General features: G+C 43.4%; 1 protein-coding gene across 3 annotated transcripts in view; it reads right to left on the bottom strand.

Annotated features, from left to right (window-relative positions):
• The window catches only part of LOC126963201 (WASH complex subunit 2A), a 65,934-nt gene extending 44,284 nt beyond the window's left edge, over positions 1-21,650 (bottom strand). For all 3 annotated transcript variants that reach the window (XM_050805296.1, XM_050805297.1, XM_050805298.1), the window contains exons 1-8: positions 20,727-21,650; positions 20,492-20,614; positions 18,847-19,011; positions 9,885-9,947; positions 7,704-7,877; positions 4,464-4,557; positions 3,052-3,113; positions 1,752-1,799 (exon numbers count right to left, since the gene is read on the bottom strand). In XM_050805296.1, the coding sequence (XP_050661253.1) occupies positions 1,752-1,799; positions 3,052-3,113; positions 4,464-4,557; positions 7,704-7,877; positions 9,885-9,947; positions 18,847-19,011; positions 20,492-20,614; positions 20,727-20,729 (732 nt within the window). In that variant the 5' untranslated portion in view covers positions 20,730-21,650. The remainder of the gene's footprint in view (positions 1-1,751; positions 1,800-3,051; positions 3,114-4,463; positions 4,558-7,703; positions 7,878-9,884; positions 9,948-18,846; positions 19,012-20,491; positions 20,615-20,726) is intronic.
• Positions 21,651-22,025: the final 375 nt, after the last annotated feature.

Below are 22,025 nucleotides of genomic sequence, written 5' to 3'. Positions count from 1 at the left end.
GAGGCACAAGAATCACTTGAACCCAGGAGGTGGAGGTTGTAGTGAGCCAAGATCGTGCCACTGCACTCCAACCTGGGTAACAGAGAGAGACTCCATCTCAAAAAAAAAAAAAAAAAGAAGGAAAAGAAAAACTCTTTGTATTTACAGATCTTAATAGGAAATTCCACAGAAACAAATATCCTGTGAAGACTGATCATTAAAATTATAAAGATCAACATTTATGAATACAACCAGGAAAATACAGTACCAACCAGAAAGTGTAAAATCCATCATTTGATAGTTAAACATTTTTGTGAAAAAAATATTTCCCAGTTATGAAATTCAAATGCAAATTTTTAACTAAAAAATATTTAATCACCCCACTGATGAGATTGTAGGAGAATCAACATGCATAATACTTAATGGAGAATGTCCACCAGACATTAAGTTATTAACGTAAGTCTATAGCACCTTATTCTGAAGAAACAGTTCACAGAAGCAAAGGATTTCTATATATAAAAATATTGGCTGGGCATGGTGGCTCATACCTGTAATCCCAGTACTCTGGGAGGGTGAGGTGGGCAGACTGCCTGAGCTCAAGACCAGCCTGGAAAACATGGGAAGACCCTGACTCCACTAAAAATACAAAAAATTAGCTGGGCATGGTGTCACACACCTGTAGTCCCAGCTACTCAGGGAGGCTGAGGGATGAGAATTGCTTAACCCTTTAGGCGGAGACTGCACTGAACTGAGATCACACCACTGCACTCCAGCCTAGGCAACAGAGCGAGACTCTGTCTCAAAAAAAAAAAAAAAAAAAAAAAAAGAAAAAAGAAAAAGAAAATACTGAATACATTATCACATCAAAAGTACAACTCTAGAAATAAACTCTTTCCCTTATACATTTAGAGACCATGACAGTATCATATTCAGTATGTTTAAAAGTATAGAAGTTTACAATGCAAACTGCAAAGGCTATTTTGCAGGTGTGGTGGCTCATGCCTGTAATCCCAGCACTTTGGGAGGCCAAGGTGGGTGGATTACCTGAGGTCAGAAGTTCAAGATCACTCTGGCCAACATGGTGAAACCCCATCTCTACTAAAAATACAAAAAAAATAGTCGAGCATGGTGGTGGGCACCTGTAATGCCAGCTACTTGGGAGGCTCAGGCAGAAGAATTGTTTGAACCCAGGAGGCGGAGTTTGCAGGGAGCTGAGATCATGCCACTGCACTCCAGCCCGGACAACAGGAGCAAAACTCCATCTCAAAAAATAAATAAATAAATAAATAAGGAAATATTTATAAAATGTTAACATAAAACGGCAGAAAATAAACGATGCACACTGTGACAAGAATATGCCCTTAGACAAATATTCAAAAATTAAGATAACTGTGCTAAGACAGTAGGATCAAAGTTTTCATCTTGTGAATATTCATTAATGTTACTGCTAGATTGTCTCCAATTTTAAAACAGAAGAGGGACTCATGCAAAGTAGTTCAGTTTGGGTAACTGAGTCTTTTTTTAGAGGCTGTTTTCTAATTTTGTTTTTTACTTCTTTGTTTTCTAAGAAAAATAAACTATAAAGCAAAATTGAAAAAAAAATATACAAAGGAGGTAGTTAGCCTAAATACATGAAATGCTTAAAGGAAAATAAATTGTATACATGAAAAAAATCCTTACTTTGTCATAAATCATTCCAAAGGAATTTTAGTATACATACTATGCTTCAATTAAAATGTAAAAACGAAGTCACTTGAGTACATGAGCCTTACCCGGTTTTGATCATTGTCACTATGATTGGCAAAATCTTCGTCTGACTCCTTTTGGGGGAAAAAAAGGCTTTGTTGTTAAACAGACTTTACCCAGAAGCACAGAAATGATTTCAGGTCTAAGTCTCTGGGGCGGGCTGATTCTATGTCAAGTGGAGAAAAAGCTCTGACACTCTGTCTCTTTGTATTGACTACCGGTCACTTTAAGTATCACGGTGCAGATAAGCTGGGTAGCTGGCAATATTGTGAAGGGTTGTTCCAGTTAACATGTAATTTTTGTGGTTCACTTGAATGCCTCTGACAATTTGTTCACATCACCTGCACTTTCAACTCTTGCCTTTGGATTTAAAGTAAGAGTTGCACATTTAACTAAATTACTGAAAGTCAGTTTGTGTTATTTTACATTTCGGACTATACTGTCTCTACTTCCTCTCATTAGGGTAACTACTTCATTAGCTCCAAGAAGGGAACATCAATATTTGCTAACAGCAGCTTGGTAAAGTGCTACATCGGTGGCTAAAAGCAAGGGATTCCGCTAATGAGCACTGCTTTTGTTATACGAAGGTACTTAAGAAAAGCTTATTTCCAGCTGTTAGGTTTTTCTTTGGAGGACTGGAAGAAGGGCAGGGGAGGGAGAGTGCAGAAAGCGGGACCAATGGGAAGAGAAAAGCACACACACAACACTGTCTCCTTTCGGAAATCCCATACTCGAGGACTCTCCTGCAACATGGATGTGTCCCCTGCAATAACGAATATCCCATCTAAAGAACAACTACAGATTCAACTGTAGTCAAGGCCCACAACCTCAAACTCTAGGCAAGGGAATGAGATTATGCTCTGTGGACATGAAGGCGCTAGAGGCAGCAGCAAAATAGAATGTAAGTGGTTGCTTTCAGTATATCCTGCTCTAGGTTTTATGGTTTACAAAAATTCTAAATGTAGATTTTTTTTCCTTAGAATTATTTAAAGACAGAATATACTCTAAGACTATATCCTAGGAAGAGATTCCACCAAAACATCTAAGTTGCCCTTCTCAAAAATACATTGGGTGAAAGAGATATTTGGTGGAAGGTAGGAGAGAGGATAATAGTGAAAGAGATTAAAGCAGCTTTCCTTATTATTGTACATAAGACAAAAAGGAAATCTAACCCTTGGGAAAAAATAATCAGAATGTGGCTTCTATCACTGTTAAAAGCTTTACAGAAGCAGATCACGAATTCACAGTTATGCTATTTACTCAGCCTGCTAGGCCCATCTTAAGTTTGCTGCCCACTGTGACCTGGTCATACCAAACAGCCCTTACCTCCTCTTCTTTCTCTTCCTCAGTGTCCACAATGCTGCCACGATCACTGCCCACAGAGCCTTCTGTTGAGAAGAGAGACAAGGGTCACCACACCAATATTCACAAGAAAATGTCCTTAGCTCAAAATCACAAACCACCATACAACAGCATCACAGAGATCTTGATAAAACCATCTATACCCACTTACTGGAATCGAAAGTGTCTTCATTATGGTGAGGAATTACATATTTATGTAGTCTTGAAGTATCTCCCTCCCAAAAAATTATTCATTACAAATAAAAAAAAGACTTGCTTGTACTCTTTAAAGGTGTCAAGGTCATAAAAAGCAAAGAAAGGCTGAGAAATGGCATCAGACTAAAACATAACTGGAGATTTGACAACTAAATGTGGTGGCTGGTCCTGGATTGAGTCCTGGACCAGAGAACAAAAGAGAGAGACTGAAAAGGGCGTCACTGGGACAAATGGCAAAATGTGAACATAGCAGCAGACTGGATGATACCCTTATGTCCAGGAAAATATCCTGGCTTTGTAATTCTACTGTGGTTACACAAGAGATGTCCTTGTTCTTAGAAAACACACACAGAGGATCACCTGAGGTCAGGAGTTCAAGACCAACCTGCCCAACATGGTAAAACCTCATCTCTACTAAAAATACAAAAATTAGCCAGGCGTGGTGGCGGGTGCCTGTAATCCCAGCTACTCAGGAGGCTGATGTAGGAGAATTGCTTGAACCCAGGAGGCGGAGGTTGCAGTGAGCCAAGATCACGCCATTGCACTCCAGCCTGGGTGACCAGAAGAAACTCCAGCTCAAAAAAAAAAAAAAAAAAGAAAAAGAAAAAGAGCCGGGTCCAGTGGCTCATGCCTATAATCCCAGCACTTTGGGAGGCCAAGGCAGGTGCATCATGCGGTCAGGAGTTCAAGACCAGCCTGGCCAATATGGTGAAACCCCGTCTCTACTAAAAATACAAAAATTGGCCAGGCGTGGTGGTGCACACCTGTGGTCCCAGCTACTCAGGAGGCTGAGGCAGAAAAATCGCTTAAACCTGGGAGGCCGAGGTTGCAGTGAGCTAAGATCGTACCACTGCACTCCAGCCTGGGCGACAAAGCAAGACTCCGTCTCAAAAAAAAAAAAAAAGAAAAGAAAAGAAAAGAAAAGAAAAAAAGAACACACAGAGAAACATTTAGAAGTAACATGGCATGAGCATGATGTCTCCCTAATAGGTTCAAGACAAAATATTATGTATATGTAAAGAACAATAAAACAAATGTGGTGAAATATTAACTGGTAAACCCAGGTGAAGGGTATATGAGAGTTCTTTGAACTATTCTTGAAACTTTAATGTAAAATTTGAAATTATTTTAAAATAAAAAATAAATGTAAAGGAACAAAAGTACTTGGTGAAGAAAAGTACCTTCACTGGACAGCTCTCCAAGACCTACATCTTCTTGTTCCATGAACGGCTTTGACCCGATGAGATATGGCAAAGGACGATCAATGTATAGATCCTGTACATCATGAAAGGAATAAACTATCAAATGTTTCAGCTGAAAACAAACTTACATGTGCCACCTGATACCCTGTTCCATCTGACTATCCTAAACAAGCTACATAACGAAGGTGAATAAGAAACACAGCAGGACTAAAAGTTAAAAAAAAAAATTACGTTTTTCACTGATTTTTTAAAAAAGTCAAATCCTAGGTAAAGATGCCAAGGAGGTAAGGCCGGACACCATGGCTCACGCCTGTAATCCCAGCACTTCAGGAAGCTGAGGCGGGTGAATCACCTGAGGTCAGGAGTTTGAAACCAGCCTGGCCAACATGGCGAAACCCCGTCTCTACTAAAAACACAAAAAAATTAGCCACGCAAGTTGGCGGGCACCTGTCATCCCAGCTACTCGGGAGGCTGAGGCAGGAGAATCACTTGAACCCAGGAAACAGAGGTTGCAGTGAGCTGAGATAGCGCCACTGCACTCTAGCCTGGGCAACAAGAGCGAAACTCCATCTCAAAAAAAAAAAAAAACATGCCGAAGTAAAGCTGAATCACACAGAATCTCCCTCCCCAAGGGCCTAATTAACAAAACTTAACAAAAATGGCAAAAGCCTACCAAAAGTTTATCAGCAGCAAGCAAACAGGGAAAAGGGTACAACCTCCTATTATAAGGTCCAAGAGGAGGACCAAGGAAAGAAACTGAACATTCTGGCGAGCCGTCCTCTAAAAAGATAGTACTAATGAGATTATACATATATATATAAATTATATATATATATAAACATAAAGATAGATTAGGCCGGGCAATCTCATGCCTGCAATCCCAGCACTTTGGGAGGCTGAGGCAGGTGGATCACTTGAGGTCAGGAGTTTGAGACCAGCCTGGCCAACATGGTAAAACCCAGTATCTACCGAAAATACAAAAAATTAGCCAGGTGTGGTGGTGCACACCTGTAATCCCAGTTACTCAGGAGACTGAGACAGGAGAATCTCTTGAACCCAGGAGGTAGAGGTTGCAGTGAGTCAACATCACATCACTGCACTCCAGCCTGGGCAACAAGAGTGAAACTCTGTCTCAAAAAAAAAAAAAAAATTGTAACCCAAGAAACAGAAGAACAATACCCCCTAATGGTTCCACACTGTTGAATTTGGAAAAGTGAAGTTGGTAAAATAAGACCAGATGAGAAAACAGAGTGAGGTGCAGGAGACTGTGGCCCCAACAGCACATGCTGGAGATCTGCCCATGTCAGCCATCTTCTCCTGTCAGTCCCACACCAAACGCACGTTAAAAATTTAGAGTCGGTCGGATGCAGTGGCTCCCACCTGTAATCCCAGTACTTTGGGAGGCTGAGGTGGGTGGATCGCTTGAGGTCAGGAGTTCAAGACCAGCCTGGTCATCATGGTGAAACCTCATCTCTACTAAAAAATACAAAAATAAGCCAGGTGTCGTGGCGCACGCCTGTAATCCCAGCTACTTGGAAGGCTGAGGCAGGAGAATTGCTTGAACCCAGGAGACAAGCTGCAGTGAGCCGAGATTGCACCACCGCACTCCAGCCTGGGCAACAAGAGTGAAACTGTCTCAAAAAAAAAAAAAAAAGGGTCAAGGGTCAAGAAAGTGCTCCACTCTTGTACAGCCTCCTACCTCCACTGCTGAAGGAAATGCTGTCCCCTGTGAGGCACTGCCCTTCGGCAATGATCTCTCTTCCTTGTCAAAGGACCCTGGGGCAGGGGAGAATAATTCTGATGCTTCACACAACAGAAAGATTGGGAAGGTTAATGTAAAGGTTCAATGACGTCACAGCAACCAATGGAGTATAAGGCAAAGACAGCGTGAATTTGGACTAATTCTCACTGACTCAGAAGACATCCCCAGATCCTCCTACAAAAGAAAAGTGTACCTCCACAACTTTCTCTGCCAGGGGAAAAAAAAGAGAGAAAGTGCTATCTGTCTTGGAAGTATCACATGTGGTCCAGGCAACACATTTCCCAGAGTCCACTGCTGAATTTTAAAGACATACAGTGAAAATCCAAGCAGCAAGTGTACCGGTCAGTGCCAAATGATCTGCTTCAATTTGGTGTGACTCAGCAAAGCTCAAACTGGATGAGAAATGTTCAGCTAAAGAATGACTAGAAGAGTTTTGTTCAGGCCAGGTGCGGTGGCTCATGTCTGTAATCCCAGCACTTTGGAAGGCCAAGGCAGGCGGATCACCTGAGGTCAGGAGTTCAAGACCAGCCTGGCCAACATGGTGAAACCCTGTCTATACTAAAACTACAAAAATTAGCTGGGTATGGTGGTGGGTGCCTGTAGTCCCAGTTACTAGGGAGGCTGGGGCAGGAGAATCGCTTGAACCCAGGAGGCGGAGGTTGCAGTGAGCTGAGATTGCACCACACACTCTAGCCTAGAGGACAGAGTGAAACTACGTCTCAAAAAAAAAAAAAAAAAAAAAAAAAAAAAAAGAGTTTGGTTCTGTGGCATGTTTTAATTTGGAAGGCCTTATGTGTCACAAGGCCTCTTCCTATAAATCACCGTGGTAACTTCGTGTTCACTACTGAGAGACTCTGTGTTGCCCCAATTATCTCTCTGAACAACGTGGGAGAAAGTCTTAGTCAAGCAACCAACACTCACTAGGCTATGAAGGAGCCTGGACATGAATGCTCACAGCAGCTTCATTTGTATTTAATAATTGCCCAAACCGGAAACAACCCAAATGCCTTTCAGCTCTTCTGCAGTCTTCCTTAGTCCAAGCTACATAATTTCAGGTTCCCAACACTCTATCTCTCTTGAGCCTCCCCACCCTTCAAACCCCAATTCAAATATCATCTTTGCCCCAAAGTTCCAGCTGGAAGTCAGTTCTCTCTCAGGGCATTTACAATGGTTACTCATATGAATGTCTCCTCACTCCCACCAAACTGCAACACACACCTTGAGAGTAGAGGCCATGCTCTGCATCTTTGCACCCCCAACTTGACATGTTGCCTTGCACCTCACAAGTACTCCATCAGTGCTCGGGTAAAGTGTCTTTCTGGTGGAGTCAATGTGACACTACTAAATGACATACTCACATCCCAGAGGTTAAGTCCATCACTTACTAATCGTGTGCCCAAGTAACACAGCCCAAACATAACAGGTGTGCAATAAATATTTAAGTTGAATGTCTTCACCTTTGGTTCAAGGATCAGTTCCACTCGCCCATTAGCATCATCTTCCTCAGAGTCTGAGTTTCCTGCTTTGATATCAAGTTGCTCAAAGGCACTGTCCAATACTTGTAAGCCATAGTTCACAGCCTCCTGGACTTTAGGAATGAGATCCACTTCTTTCTGCTCCCGAGTCTTCTCCTACAAAATAAATACCGTGCAATATGGATCTCCAACATACTGATACCACCCCAAGAGAATACTGTGAATGTTCTCTAAAGCCTAGCCTCAAGCTCCAAAAAAACTTATTTAAAAATGTTAACAAAGTCAAATTCTGCTGAAGGCCTTGACACAGACTTTGGAGTAAGACTGCAAGTTTTAAATCCCAAGTTTGCACCTTTCTGGACATGCATCAAACTACCCAAGGTTCCAGAGCTCCAGGGTCATTGTCTACAAAAGCAGAGGTGCAACTACTGTGTGGAGAAGTATCCTAACAGTGAATGCACGCTGTTTCCCCACTGCTGGAGGGCCTAGACTCTCAGACTCACCATGACTATCCCACAAGCCCTGGTTATCCCTTGGGTAATTTTAGGTGTTAAGACTTAGAAGGAAGGTCACAGAGGTCTCATTTTTCAATTACCAGTTTAAAAAGACAAAAAAAAAAAAAAAATTGGACAATTACAATTATTTTATAAATCTGTCCTACATCAAAAGGGGTCATTTTCATCTCTGGTGTATTCTGTGTATACCCTACAACAATGCCCCACTCAAGAAAAAAGGTTTGTTCATATCCCCAACAGGCTGAGAATCTCCCTCAGGTGTCCTCTTCCTGCAACAGCAGCTCTCAGTGGCAGTCCCCGCAGACACAAGTGTGCCGTTGTGAGAAATACCGAAAAATATTTAGCGTCATTTCCACCCCCTCACAAATATTCTAGAAGGTTGTTCTGAGGGCCAAAGGCAAAAAAAACTTTGAGTATTTTAGTCTTTTATCTCAAGTACTGAAGTCTTTCCAACTGAACTTTTTTTATCTTGGTTGTGTATTTTTCTACTTGGATACATGCTTGATTCTGAGTTGAATAGCTAATATTGTACTGAGTTTGTGAAAATGTGTATGAAATATATAGCGGTTTTTAAAAATAGTTCACTAAATACCTATCACCTTCTAATTAAACCCTGAATTGGTATAACCAGATACTACTGCACTTAAATGGCTAGCAAATCCTTGAGTTCTATTAAAAATAAAACAATCTGCTGGGCATGGTAGCTCATGCCTGTAATCCTAGCACTTTGGGAGGCCAAGGCGAGCAGATCACTTGAGGTCAGGAGTTTGAGACGAGCCTGGCCAACATGGCGAAACCCTGTCTCTACATAAATACAAAAAAATTAGCCAGGTGAGGTGGTGGCACACGTCTGTAGTACCAGCTACTCAGGAGGCTGAGCCAGGAGAATCACTTGCACCCAGGAGGCAGAGGTTGCAGTGAGCCGATTATGTGCCACTGCACTCCAGCCCGGGCGACAGAGAGCCCCCATCTCAAAAAAAATTTTTTTTTAAATAAAAAATAAAATAACTTTTTTTTTTTTTTTAATGCTGGCAACAGGCAAAACGATAGCTGGTTTCGAATACCCTTTTCCTAGTCTAACAGCTTCATCTGTTACAAGTAATAATTGCTGACAAAGCGCCAGCCTTCACAGGTAATCCATATTTTCTGAATAAATGAGAACAAATTCAAAGGTACTCCAATAATAAACTTATTCACAGTCCATGTGCCTCCCTGAGTGGAAGAAAAAGGAATCTCCGCTGGAGTGCTAAGAAGTCAGTGTGACCCAGAACCTCTTAAGCTATGTTTTGGGCTCTGGTGTGGGGACCTCAGGAAGAAGGTTGGTCCATCTGTAATTCAGGAAGCCACAGGAAAAAAATGACCTCTGTGACCCTCCAAATCTGTAACATTTACTATCTGGCCCTTTACAGAAGAAGTTTGCTGACTTCTACTCTATTCTTATACCAGAATTCAAGGATTTGATCTCTGTATTAGTTAATACACTACATTTCAGAAACAAAAGAAAGAATCCCCTCTTAGGCTGCTATCAGGAGCAGTCCCTCCCTTTCCCACCCCCGCCCACCATCCCCCAGCTCCCACAAAACACATCGATCTCCATCACACTTTTCAAAGTCAGAAACTCAGCTGAAGAGTGATATCATACAAGTACCTGCTCTGTTTTTTCTGCCTCAGCCTTGAGTACTGGCTCCTCCACTTCTTCATCGTATACACGCTAAATATGGAAGCAAACTCAATGTTAAAAGGTCAGCATCTCATTGGACATAAATCACAATATAAGAATTAAACATGAAGTAACTAAGGACAAAGATGGGGAAGGAGATGGTTATTCAACAAAGGGCTGAGACTACTACTAGTGGGTGTCCGTAACAGTGGGTCATGGACAAACAACAAAGAGTAGTCCATTCACCAAAAAAAAAAAAAAAAAATTTTAAATACAAATGACTAGGAAACATGATGAAACTTTAACCTCATTGTAAACCAAGAGCTGCAAAAACAGTATGATATCAGTTTTCACACCTTTTCATTTAACTTAATAATGTTGATGGGCAATGATACAGTATTCTCGCCCCAGGTTACGGAGAATGTTAACTGGTATAATTTATCAACTAGGAAACAAGAACTTTAGGATTTTGAACAAGTAAAATGGTAAAGGCAAAACTTATTTTCATTCAGTTGCTTAAAATGGTTGATAAATGCTTATTATCCCATTTGTATGAAAGCAGAGAGAAAAATCTACCACTGACTTGCCAGAAAGGCTGAGCACTTAACTGACCCTGAGAGCATGGGTAGGCAAGACTCTCTTTTCCAGAACAGACCCACTGCTCTGCCAGATCACTGTGATTCTTGGTTTTTAAAATTATTTTTATGTTTTAAAAACTACCAAAGTACAACACGCATGTTATAAAAAGTCAGTATAGGCCAGGTGCAGTGGCTCATGCCTGTAAGCCCAGCACTCTTGGAGACTGAGGCGAGGGGATCACTTGAGCTTACGAGTTCAAGACCAGCCTCGGCAACATAGTGCGACCTCATCTCTACAAAAAATAGAAAAATTAGCCAGGTGTGGTGGTGCGCACCTGTAATTCCAGCTACTTGTGGGGCTGAGTCAGGAGAAACTCTTGAGCTTGGGAGGTAAAGGCTGCAGTAAGCCCTGATCGAACCACTGCACTCCAGCTTGGGTAACAAAGTGAGACCCTATCTCAAAACTAAAATGAAATGAAATTAAAATTTCTTAAGAAGAAAGAAATAAAAAGTCAATATAAATGAACTGATGAAAATCTTCTGGCATTAGTGGCTGTGATTATAAAACTTTATGAGTACACTAAAAACCACCAAACTGTATACTTTTTAAAGGAGTGAATTTTATGGTATGTGAATTCTATCTCAATTTTTAAAATTTTAAGTCAATATAAAGGCACATGTAAAAGAGAAATATTTTAAACTAGTTCCCTCCCTACCCCCAGCCTGATCCTTGGAATACCCAATTTAAGCCTGGTGTGTATGCTCGTTTCCTGAGCCTCTTAACACAAATATAAGCAAACACGTGCACATATTTAGAGCTCTCCTACCCTTCCTGCTTATTTATTTATTTATTTAGAGACAGAGTCTAGCTCTGTCACCCAAGCTGGAGTGCAGTGGCACGATCTTGGCTCACTGCAACCTCCACCTCCCAGGCTCAAACGATTCTTTTGCCTCAGCCTCTTGAGTAGTTGGGATTACAGGCGCGTACCACCATGCCCAGCTAATTTGTTTTTGCCTTTTTTTTTTTTGAGACGGAGTCTTGCTCTGTCACCCAGGCTGCAGTGCAGTAGCGCCATCTTGGCTCACTGCAAGGTCCACCTCCTGTGTTCATGCCATTCTCCTGCCTCAGCCTCCCCGCCACCACATCCAGCTAATATTTTTTGTATTTTTAGTAGAGATGGGGTTTCACCGTGTTAGCCAGGATGGTCTTGATCTCCTGACCTCGTGATCCACCCGCCTCAGCCTCCCAAAGTGCTGGGATTACAGGTGTGAGCCACCGTGCCTGGCCTGCATTTTTTTTTTTCAGTAGAGAGGGGGTTTCACCATGTTGGCCAGGCTGGTATCAAACTCCTTGACCTCAAGTGATCCGTCAGCCTTGGCCTCCCAAAGTGCTGGGATTACAGGTGTGAGCCACTGTGCCTGGCTGAAACTGGTTATTTATTTATTTATTCTTTTTACCTAGAGAGGGATTTTACCTAGAGAGGGAATAAATAAATCTTAATAGCCATTACCAGATTCTATGCACAAATGTGTAGAATTCCCTGTCACCAGCAGCATACTCAAGTGCCCATTACCCAAATCTTTGCCAGCAATGGCTCCTGTCCACTCATCTTTAAGTATCTGCCAATCTGATCAATGTTGTTTTTAAATGATCATATCCTCTAACCCAACATTCTACTTCTTGAAATTTAGCTCCAATGAAAATTATCATAAATGCAAACATCAGAATGTTCATGGTATCATGATTTCCAGCAGAAAGTCACAAATACCAAATTTATAATTCTATGCAATTCCAATCAAATGCTAATAAAATATTCTGTGGCACAATATAGTAAGATAATCCTGCCGGGGGCAGTGGCTCACACCTGTAATCCCAGCACTTTGGGAGACTCTCGCCTATAATCCCAGCACTTTGGGGTCACCTGCCATCAGCAGTTTGAGACTAGCCTGGCCAACATGGCAAAACCCCATCTTTACTAAAAATATAAAAATTAGCTGGGTGTGGTGGCGGGCGCCTGTAATCCCAGCTACTCAGGAGGCTGAGGCAGGAGAATCGCTTAAACTTGGGAGGCGGAGGTTGCAGTGAGCCAAGATAGCGCAATTGCACTCCAGTCTGGGCAATAAGACTGAAACTCCATCTCGAAAAAAATAAGTAAGTAAAAGATAATCCTCAAATTCACACAGAAAAGTAAAAAGCCAAAGACTGATAACCATGACAATTCTGAATAAAGAGAATATGGGGACTTGCCCTAGTAAGACATCAGAAATCTGCAGTATTTAAGATTATGATACTGGCAGATAGCAGACAAACAAAACAAACAGTAGAGGACAGAAATAGACCCACAATTCCATGGAGGCCTGATTTTATTTTCACATAAACACACACAAACATTCATACGTAATAGTCAATGAGGAAAAGAACAACTACACAATAAAGGTTATCTATAAGGGATAAAAATGAAATCTCTTCTCTAGGGAAAAAGAATAAAAAGTTAGCCAGGCATGGTGGTGAACACCTGTGGTCCCAGCCAGCTATTCGGGAGGCTGAGGTAGGAGGACGGCTTGAGCCCAGGAGTTTGAGGCTGCAGTGAGCTGTTTGCACCACTGAACTCCAATCTGGGCAATAGAGGGAGATCCTGTCTCAAAAATAAAAAAAGAATAAAAAGGCAGAGATACCAAGGAATCCCCACCCAAAATGATTAGAGTCAAGGACAAATATGCGGGGTTGGCACCTTTCAAGCAAACGTGGCAAAATATGAAACTACTGATGCTAGGTGCTACATTTTCTTAGCACTTGTGGTTTCTCTCTGAAGTTTACTATTTATTTATGAAACATTTATGTTATTTATGAAACATTTCATAAATATTGGGAGATTAAATAAATTATGATATGGTTTAAGAACAAAAAAATTAAGTTCACAAAAGTCTCAAAGACGGGTTAAATAAGTTCACATTAAGAAAAAAAGTAGGCTGCAAATGCAAATACACACACACACATACAGTCATCTAGAAAAAGTTAAAGTTAAAAAACAAAACAAGAACAGAAAGAAATACACTGAAAAGTTCAATGGTTGGTTAATTTGGAATAGCTGATTTTTTGTAGGTTCAATTATTTATTTATTTATTATTATTATTTTTTGAGATGGGAGTCTCGCTCTGTCGCCCTGGCTGAAGTGCAGTGGCGCGATCTCGGTTCACTGCAAGCTCCGCCTCCCTGGTTCACGCCATTCTCCTGCCTCAGCCTCCCGAGTAGCTGGGACTACAGGCACCTGCCACTATGCCTGGCTAATTTTTCTGTATTTTTTAGTAGAGACGGGGTTTCACCATGTTAGCCAGGATGGTCTCGATCTCCTGACCTCGTGATCCACCCATCTCGGCCTCCCAAAGTGCTGGGATCACAGGTGTGAGCCACCACGCCCGGCCTACTGTAGGTTCAATTCTTTTAAGCCTGACATCTGCATGGGAAATGGAATTAGACTATATGTACTAAACATTGGGAGTCTCCCCTTCAGCTGAGGAAATTTCACATGATCTTTCTTTTTCTTACTTTTCCTAATTGCTCTATAGATCAGAAATCACTTTGGTAATTTTCAAAGTCAGGACCCCAAAAAGGTAAGTAAATCTCAAAAGTGAGACTTTAAGACCTGGCAGCTACCAAGGTCACCTAGCAGCAGCCTGCAGCTAGAAAGCCAAACACGACATCTAAGAAACCTAAACCCATGGTACCTAAAGCCCATGGGGTCTTTTCAGGGTGAGCAGGACTATGCAGTCTCAAGTACTTTATATCCAGCAGATAACCAATGCTAACTTCTTTTATCCTCACCTGCTAAACTCATAGCTTCATGTGTTTTGTGATCAATTTACAGTCAGATAGCTATACCCAGGACTGTTAAGTATCTTTGCTATTGATCCTCATCTGGGGAGACAAGGTAAAAGGGGAAAGTGGGGAAGTGGGGAAAAAGGAACCAGGGCTGGAGAGTAACAGATTATACACAGCCCCGGTCCCTTTCATTTATGCGTACTCTCATTCATTCAAGTATTCACTGGGTCCCTAAGTATCAGGCTTGTGCTGGACCCTTCAATATATTTGTTGTTAAAAATATGGGGCTTGATTTAGCAGGAGGGTTCAACTCATCAAATCCTATCAATAACTGTAAAATTACAATTATAAGAAGTCTACTAAAGAATGTGATGCTTCAAGTGCTTTTATCCAGGGGGTCTGCCTAGTGCAGAGGGTCCAGGAGGAAGTAATATAATTGAGCAGAGACCTAGAAGACAGATAGATATCAATCAAAGGGTAGAGGCATAGGAAGCAATGTAAGCAAAGGCCTCATAGCAGCAGGGCATATGGCATTTCCAAGGAATGAGAAGGCTGGAGTCTCAAAAGCAAGAGGCATTATGTAAAACAAAGCAGGTCTAGGTGGTGAGGGAGAAGCCTGTGCAGGAAATTATATGCCAATAAGGCTTTTGGGCTTTACCTCCTTCTCTCTAATTGCTGAGTACTTGACAGTTTCAGCAACTCCGTCTGTTTCTTCAATAGAAAAGTAGAAAAGGAGGGAAAAATGACCAAAATTCAGCTTTCATAAATTAACAGGAAGATGATCTGGAAAATTAATCCATTTATGCCTAGTATCCCATTATTGGAACGCTAAGCTTGTGGGAGTTACATATATCTTACTGCTCAAGGTCATTGCCAAGGTCTGGCTTCTCACAAAAAAAAATTTAACCTTGGGCATAAATGGGTTAATTTGTTTCATTCTGGAATTTTTTTTTTTTTTTTAATTTTACAAAGCTAAGATTTTGAAACAACTGACTTTAAAAAGAAAAAATCCTCCCTCACCAGTTCATTTAACAAACTAAAGTCATTAACTATGGCACTTGGTATTTCAGGATGCAATTCCTAAATTAACAGATTAATTAAGCCTTTAGAATTGTGTTGCCTTCTAATTAGACACTAGAACACTGGCCAATGTTAATTAGTATTTCTTCTCCCTCCGAGTCCCCTCTTGAGCCTTTACTAATGGTACTAATTTCTCTTGCCCTAGAAAGTCCTGACTGTTCTTGCCCTAGAAAGTCCAGATTGTTTCACTAACTTTATAATACAGTTTGCAACTTTGTGGCTGCCTCTGAGGCTAATTAATAAATCCCAGAAAGTTATCTGACTTTGAATGTTTCTGATAAATTACCATGAAACCAAATGGCACCATAATTCAAGCTGGAATTGTAATACCCAAGTACTGATGTCAGGATTTAAAAAAAAAAAAACATTAAAAAGCCAGATTGCCAGGTACGGTGGCTCACGCCCATAATCCCAGCACTTTGGGAAGCCACGGCGGGAGGATCATGAGGTCTGGAGATCGAGACCATCCTGTCTAACACGGTGAAACCCCATTACTACTAAAAATGCCAAATTAGCCCGGTGTGGTGGCAGGCACCTATAGTCCCTGCCACCAGGAGGCTGAGGCAGGAGAATGGCATGAACCCAGGAGGCAGAGCTTGCAGTGAGCCGAGATCGCACCACTGCACTCCAGCCTGGGTGACAGAGTGAGACTCCATCTCAAAAAGAAAAAAAAAAAAAGCCAGATCACTTACAAATATATATCAGCAAGTAGATTTTTTCACAGTTTTATTAAGCATCAACTGTTTTCTCAGTATCATCATGCTCTGCCACAAATGAAAAAAACCTACATAGCATGTGGCCTTATAGAAGGTCTGGGAAGTAATTAAGATTTGGCAATGGCAACTAGCACATCCAGAGAAGAGTTCTGGCAGCAGACTGGAAGGCGAAGGGGCATCAAGACTTTACACTAAGGGCCGAGCGCAGTGGCTCACACCTGTAATCCTAGCACTTTGGAAGGCTGAAGCACGATAATTGCTTGAACCAGGGAGGCAGAGCTTGCAGTGGGCAGATTGCTTGAGGTTAGGAGTTTGAAAGCAGCCTCACCAACATGGTGAAACCCTGTCTCTACTAAAAATACAAAAAAAAAAAAAAAATTGGCCAGGCTGGTGGTGGGAGCCTGTAATCCCAACTACTTGGGAGGCGTGGGCAGGAGAATTGCTTGAACACGGGAGGCAGAGGTTGCTGTGAGCTGAGATCGTGTCACTGCACTCCAGCCTGGGTGACAAAGCAAGACTCTGTCTTGGAAGAAAAAAAAAAAAAAGCTAAGGCTAAAGGGATGGAGAAATGGAAGGAAAACAGGAAATCCCCAGTAGTGGACAGAAATAAAGAACAATTACCAAAACACAATAAAACAAAACCACAAAAACTACATCATGGAAAATTCAGAATCTACGAAAACTTGGCTACAAAAGAAGAGCTGGAGAAAAGACAGGACCTAAGACAGTGATTCAGAAAAACTATATGATGTTCCCCATTTCTCCCCACTGAAGTGTGGATCTGGTACCAATCTAGTACCAATCTAGTACCAACCCGGTACAGGCACACTGGGGACAAAGAAAACGTCCCTTGCCAGGTGGGGTGGCTCAGGCCTGTAATCCCAGCACTCTGGGAGGCCGAGGCAGGCAGATCACAAGGTCAGGAGATCGAGATCATCCTGGCTAACTCGGTGAAACTCCGTCTCTTCTAAAAACACTAAAAATGAGCCGGGCGTGCTGGCGGGCGCCTGTAGTCCCAGCTACTCGGGAGGCTGAGGCAGGAGAATAGCATGAACCCGGGAGGCGGAGCTTGCAGTGAGCCGAGATGGCGCCACTGCACTCCAGCCTGGGTGACAGAGGGAGACTCTGTCTCAAAAAAAAAAAAAAGAAAAAAGAAAACTTCCCATATCCTTTGCGACTGGTGCTGCAGCACTGACTGTAGGGAAGTGCTGACTACCTGATCCAGCAAGAAAAGTACAGAATGAAAAGAACAGGAGTGCTTAAAAGGACACCAAATTAATCTTGATGAAAACATTATGAGGCTATGCACACCAGAGAAGTTGAGTCTTGAGTCCCTGACTCTTCCAGTAAGATAAATGATCAGGACCAAGCATGGACATTCTGTGTAGACAATCAGAAAACTACTGATTTCACTTGAATACTTTTTTTTTTTTTTGAGATGGAGTTTCGTTTGCTGCCCAGGCTGGAGTACAATGGCTCACCACAACCTCCGCCTCCCAGGTTCAAGTGATTCTCCTACCTCAGCCTTCTCGAGTAGCTGGGATTACAGGCACATGCCACCATGCCTGGCTACTTTTGTATTTTTTTAGTAGAGACGGGGTTTCTCCATGTTGGTCAGGCTCGTCTCCAACTCCCGACCTCAGGTGATCTGCCCGCCTAGGCCTTCCAAAGTGCTGGGATTACAGGCGTGAGCCACTGTGCCTGGCCGAATACTTGTTATTTTTCAAACTCATGAGTACTCCTTTGCTGTTAAAGGAAGTAACTGGCAAAGAGATCTCTAAGACCTTTATTAATATCTTTATTTTACATATAGCTCTCCAAAAAAAGACAGGAAGTGTCACTTAACTCGAGCTACTAAAAAATGCACAAACATGCTGCACAAGTTGACGACATGGCATTATCTGGTGTTCTCTTAACTATTCTAAATCTTAGGCTTTTTAAATAATTTTGTGATTCTGAAAATTTTATTACTTTATATCTAACAATCTCAGGAGATAGCTTACTTCAATAATCCTTTTTCCACAAATGAACGCTGATATTCAGAAAGCTGGGACACCCTATGAGAAACACAGGTCTGTTACCTAAGTTTCCTCTCTATCTTCATCTCTTAAGTCTCCACTCGGTTCCAGCCACACTTACTTCCTTTGTATGCTGGAATTACACTATTTGCCAAGGGAGAGGCTCTATCTAATTTACCTGTGTATTCCTACCATCTAGAAGAAACTCAGTAAACAGACAAAAATCACACATAGATTTAAGCTCAGTAATCTGTTTACAGCTGATTCCATATCATAAGTTCAACTATCATAAACTTTAGTTGAGAATATTGCAAGTAGACATATATATCCCCTGAATATAATTTATCAGAACATAATGAACCCAATCAACAACTGAAACCACATGCTGGTGTCCAGAGGGTCTAACCAGGTATACAGCTGTCCTTACAGATCACGCCACAACAAAGATAGTGTGAGTGCCACAAAATTCAGCACAATTGCTGACTACTCTCAAAACTGACAAAAGATGGAAGCACTAAAGTATAAGAAAATTTTATCATTAGACTTTTTTAGAGGCTTGGAAAAAAGGACTTAAAACTTTACAAATAAAAAAGAGGCATTAATCCCAGAGAAAAAAACTGCAATTACCAAGAACCGTACTTCCACCAAAATTTAGGAGGGAACCTAACAGTAAGTTATTTAAAATTACAGTATCTCCTACTCCCAAAAAAAGAATTATGATATAACTAAATAACTCACATTTTCAATGAACTGGGTATTAGAGAGCATAAGGAAGTCATTGAAGACATTATGCAGGCGACAATCTGTGGCTTTGGTTTCCCGTATTAGTCCGTCCACTTGTTTCTTGATTTCATGGGTCCTAGAGATAGTTTGCTGTGAGAATTCCTGTAGAAACTGTAGTAGCTATTTTAAAAAATAAACATACAGTAGTATCAGTGTTACATGTATCTATTTTGCATGTCATATCAAAAAAGAACCCATTTCCTTTCACCTTTGAGTGTGAGAATGCTAAAGAAATGCTTTTTTTTTTTTTTTTTTTTTGAGACAGAGTCTCAGTCTGTCCTCCGGGCTGGAGTGCAGTGGCGTCATCTCGGCTTTGTTGGTCAGGTTCGTCTCCAACTCCCGACCTCAGGTGATCTGCCCGCCTAGGCCTTCCAAAGTGCTGGGATTACAGGCGTGAGCCACTGTGCCTGGCCGAATACTTGTTATTTTTCAAACTCATGAGTACTCCTTTGCTGTTAAAGGAAGTTTAACTTTAAACTTCTCCTGCCTCAGCCTCCCAAGTAGCTGGAATTACAGGTGCCCACCACTACGCCCAGCTAATTTTGTGTATTTTTAGTAGAGACAGGGTTTCACCATGTTGGCCAGGCTGGTCTCCAACTCCTGACCTCGTGATTCGCCCGCCTCGACCTCCCAAAGTGCTGGGATTACAGGTGTGAGCCACCGCGCCTGGCCGGAATGCTGCTTTTGACAAGTACTAAGACCACGTGACACTGAAAAACTCTAAGAAAGCTCATCAAAAGAGTGGCAGTGAGCTAATGGGACACCGATCTTGTTTCTGGAAAAATTTAAAATTCTTGTCTGGCACTGGGTGTGGTGGTTTACGCTTGTAATCCCAGTACTTTGGGAGGCTGAGGCGGGGTTATCGCTAGAGTCCAGGAGTTGGAGACCAGTCTGGGAAACATAGCAAGACCCCCATCTCTACTAAAATTAAATAAATAAACAAATCAGCCAGGTGTGGTGGACGCCTATAGTCCCAGCTACTCAGGAGGCTGAGGTGGGAGGATCACCTGAGCCCCGGAGGATTCAGTGAGCCAAGATCGAGCCACTTGCACTCTAGCCTGGGTGACAGGGCAAAACCCTGTCTCTTTTTAAAAGTCCTCTTTGGTTGTCAATCTACAGAGATCACAGACCAAGGGTGAGCTAATCAACCACCACTCTTATTCAAAAATGCTATTCATCTGGGACTCTGGAACAGTTCTGAGCTTTTTGGGTCCCCGACTTGAAGAATCCCACTAAAGGATATCCACATACTGGCTTGCCTCCCATCCCAGTTAGTCCAGGTCCCAACAGGAATCGCCTCCCTAGTGCCCGAGCAATCCCTCAGCGTGGCCGAAACGGATCTCCCCTCTGGATGGAGCTGAGTGCATTGCCAGAAACCCCGTGAAGGGAACGCCGCGTCTGGGCCGCGGTCAGGGTCTGCCCCATCCCTCGGGGCCGGGGACTGCCAGGGTGGCATTCTTGGGGGCTAAGCGGGGCGTGTGTTCCTAAGAGGGCAGGCAACGGGACGGGCCAGGTGCAGGGGCAGTCGCCGCCCGGTCCTCCGGCGCGCAGGCCAAGCGTCACCCCTGCCGCCCTCGCGTCCCCGGGGCCCGCCTCTCACGCCCGCGTCGGCCGCCAGCGACCAGCTCTGGCTGCTCCTACGGATCTCCTCCACCGACCACGGCCGCTCCCACACGGGCCCCGACGCCGGCGCCTGCTCCTGGTCGGGGGTCGTCCGGTTCATCTGCAGCGAAAAAAACGAGAAGACAGGCTAAGCCTGAGGGCAGCACGGACGGCGACCCCAGCCCAGGCCGGCCCCTCTCCTGCCCGGCCGCAGCCCAGCCCGCAGCCCTCACCATCCCAGCCGCCCGGCTCGGTGGGCTCCGAGGCCACCCGCACGCGCAGAGGACCGCAGAGCCCCGGAAGCCCAGCCCCAGCCAAGTTGCCCGGGGCGTGACCGGCCTCACGTGACCCAATGTCACGTGACAGAGCCTGCACGTGATCCGACCTGCGATGCTGAGGAGATGAAGCTGCGGAAGTGGACTGGGGCTGGAGTTTGGGGTTCTACGCTAGGTTGGGGCGGAGGAAGCTGGAGGAGAGGGGAAGACGCCAGGGAAAGGTGCAGAGGCGGGTTGGCCGGGTGGCGCTGCGGCCTAAGGCCCGAGGCAGTGGTGCGGGATCGGCCACAGCACGGGCCGGCAGTCCGGCGGGTCTGGAGAGAGGGGACCTCAAGCAGCCAGTGGAGCAACCAGTCTGGGAGCCTTCGACGTCGGCGCTGTGGGCGAAGGAAAAGGCCTGGCCTGCTGCCTCTTCTCTTGCAGCAAAATCCGCTGCTGTGAAGGAGCTGGCAGGCGGGCGCTCTGTAGATAGAGAATCCTCATCTGCCTGGGCATCATCTTGCTCTTTATGACCTGCTTGGCTGCTACTGTGTAGGGCCTGCTTTGCCCTCTCAGCCTTGCTTTCAAGTTCAAGGACAAGCTTTTCATTATGACAGGCATAAAGCTCTTTATAATTCGTCCTCCACTCTCCCAGCTCAGGGCTCCGGCTGTTCTGTCTCACACTTCCTTGAAGTTCCCTCTGCTGAGTCGCCCTTGTGCCAGACAAACTTACTTATTGAAATAAAAATCCCACTTTCTTTCCAGTCATGTGTGCCCAAGGGCGAGTTATTTAAGTTTTCTGAGCTTTCCTCAGTGAAACGAAGCTACGTATCTTGCAAGGATGTGATATTAAAGTGATAATATTGTAAAACAGCTGCCACGGTGCTTGGCCTAGGGTGAGCCTTCAACCTAGAACATGCTACTGCCCCCATGCAGCTTGCTCACACCCAATCTCCGACTTTTCTTTTGTAGTCACCTCAGTTATCACCTCTTTAAATAACAACCTCATTATCCTAAGTGCAGCTTAAGTGACTTACGTTGTTTTCGATGGCTAGCGGAAGGGACTGCGCTACATTGGAGAGCTGGAGTGGTCTGGAGTTCCACGGTGTGGTGGACAAGAGGCCACCTCTCCTGCGGCCTCTCAGTGTCTCGCCGGCGGCGTTCAGCCCAAGCTAGATAGACACAGCCGTTGACCGATTTAAACATTAAACAATACAGCTGCCTCAAATCTTTGGGAATTTCAGAATGACTGACACTGCTGAAGCTGTTCCAAATTTT

This window comes from Macaca thibetana, chromosome 9, assembly GCF_024542745.1.
Source record: "Macaca thibetana thibetana isolate TM-01 chromosome 9, ASM2454274v1, whole genome shotgun sequence".
Classification (NCBI taxonomy): domain Eukaryota; kingdom Metazoa; phylum Chordata; class Mammalia; order Primates; family Cercopithecidae; genus Macaca; species Macaca thibetana.
Note: the sequence above shows the minus strand (reverse complement) of the source record. Positions and strands in the feature narration are given on the sequence as shown.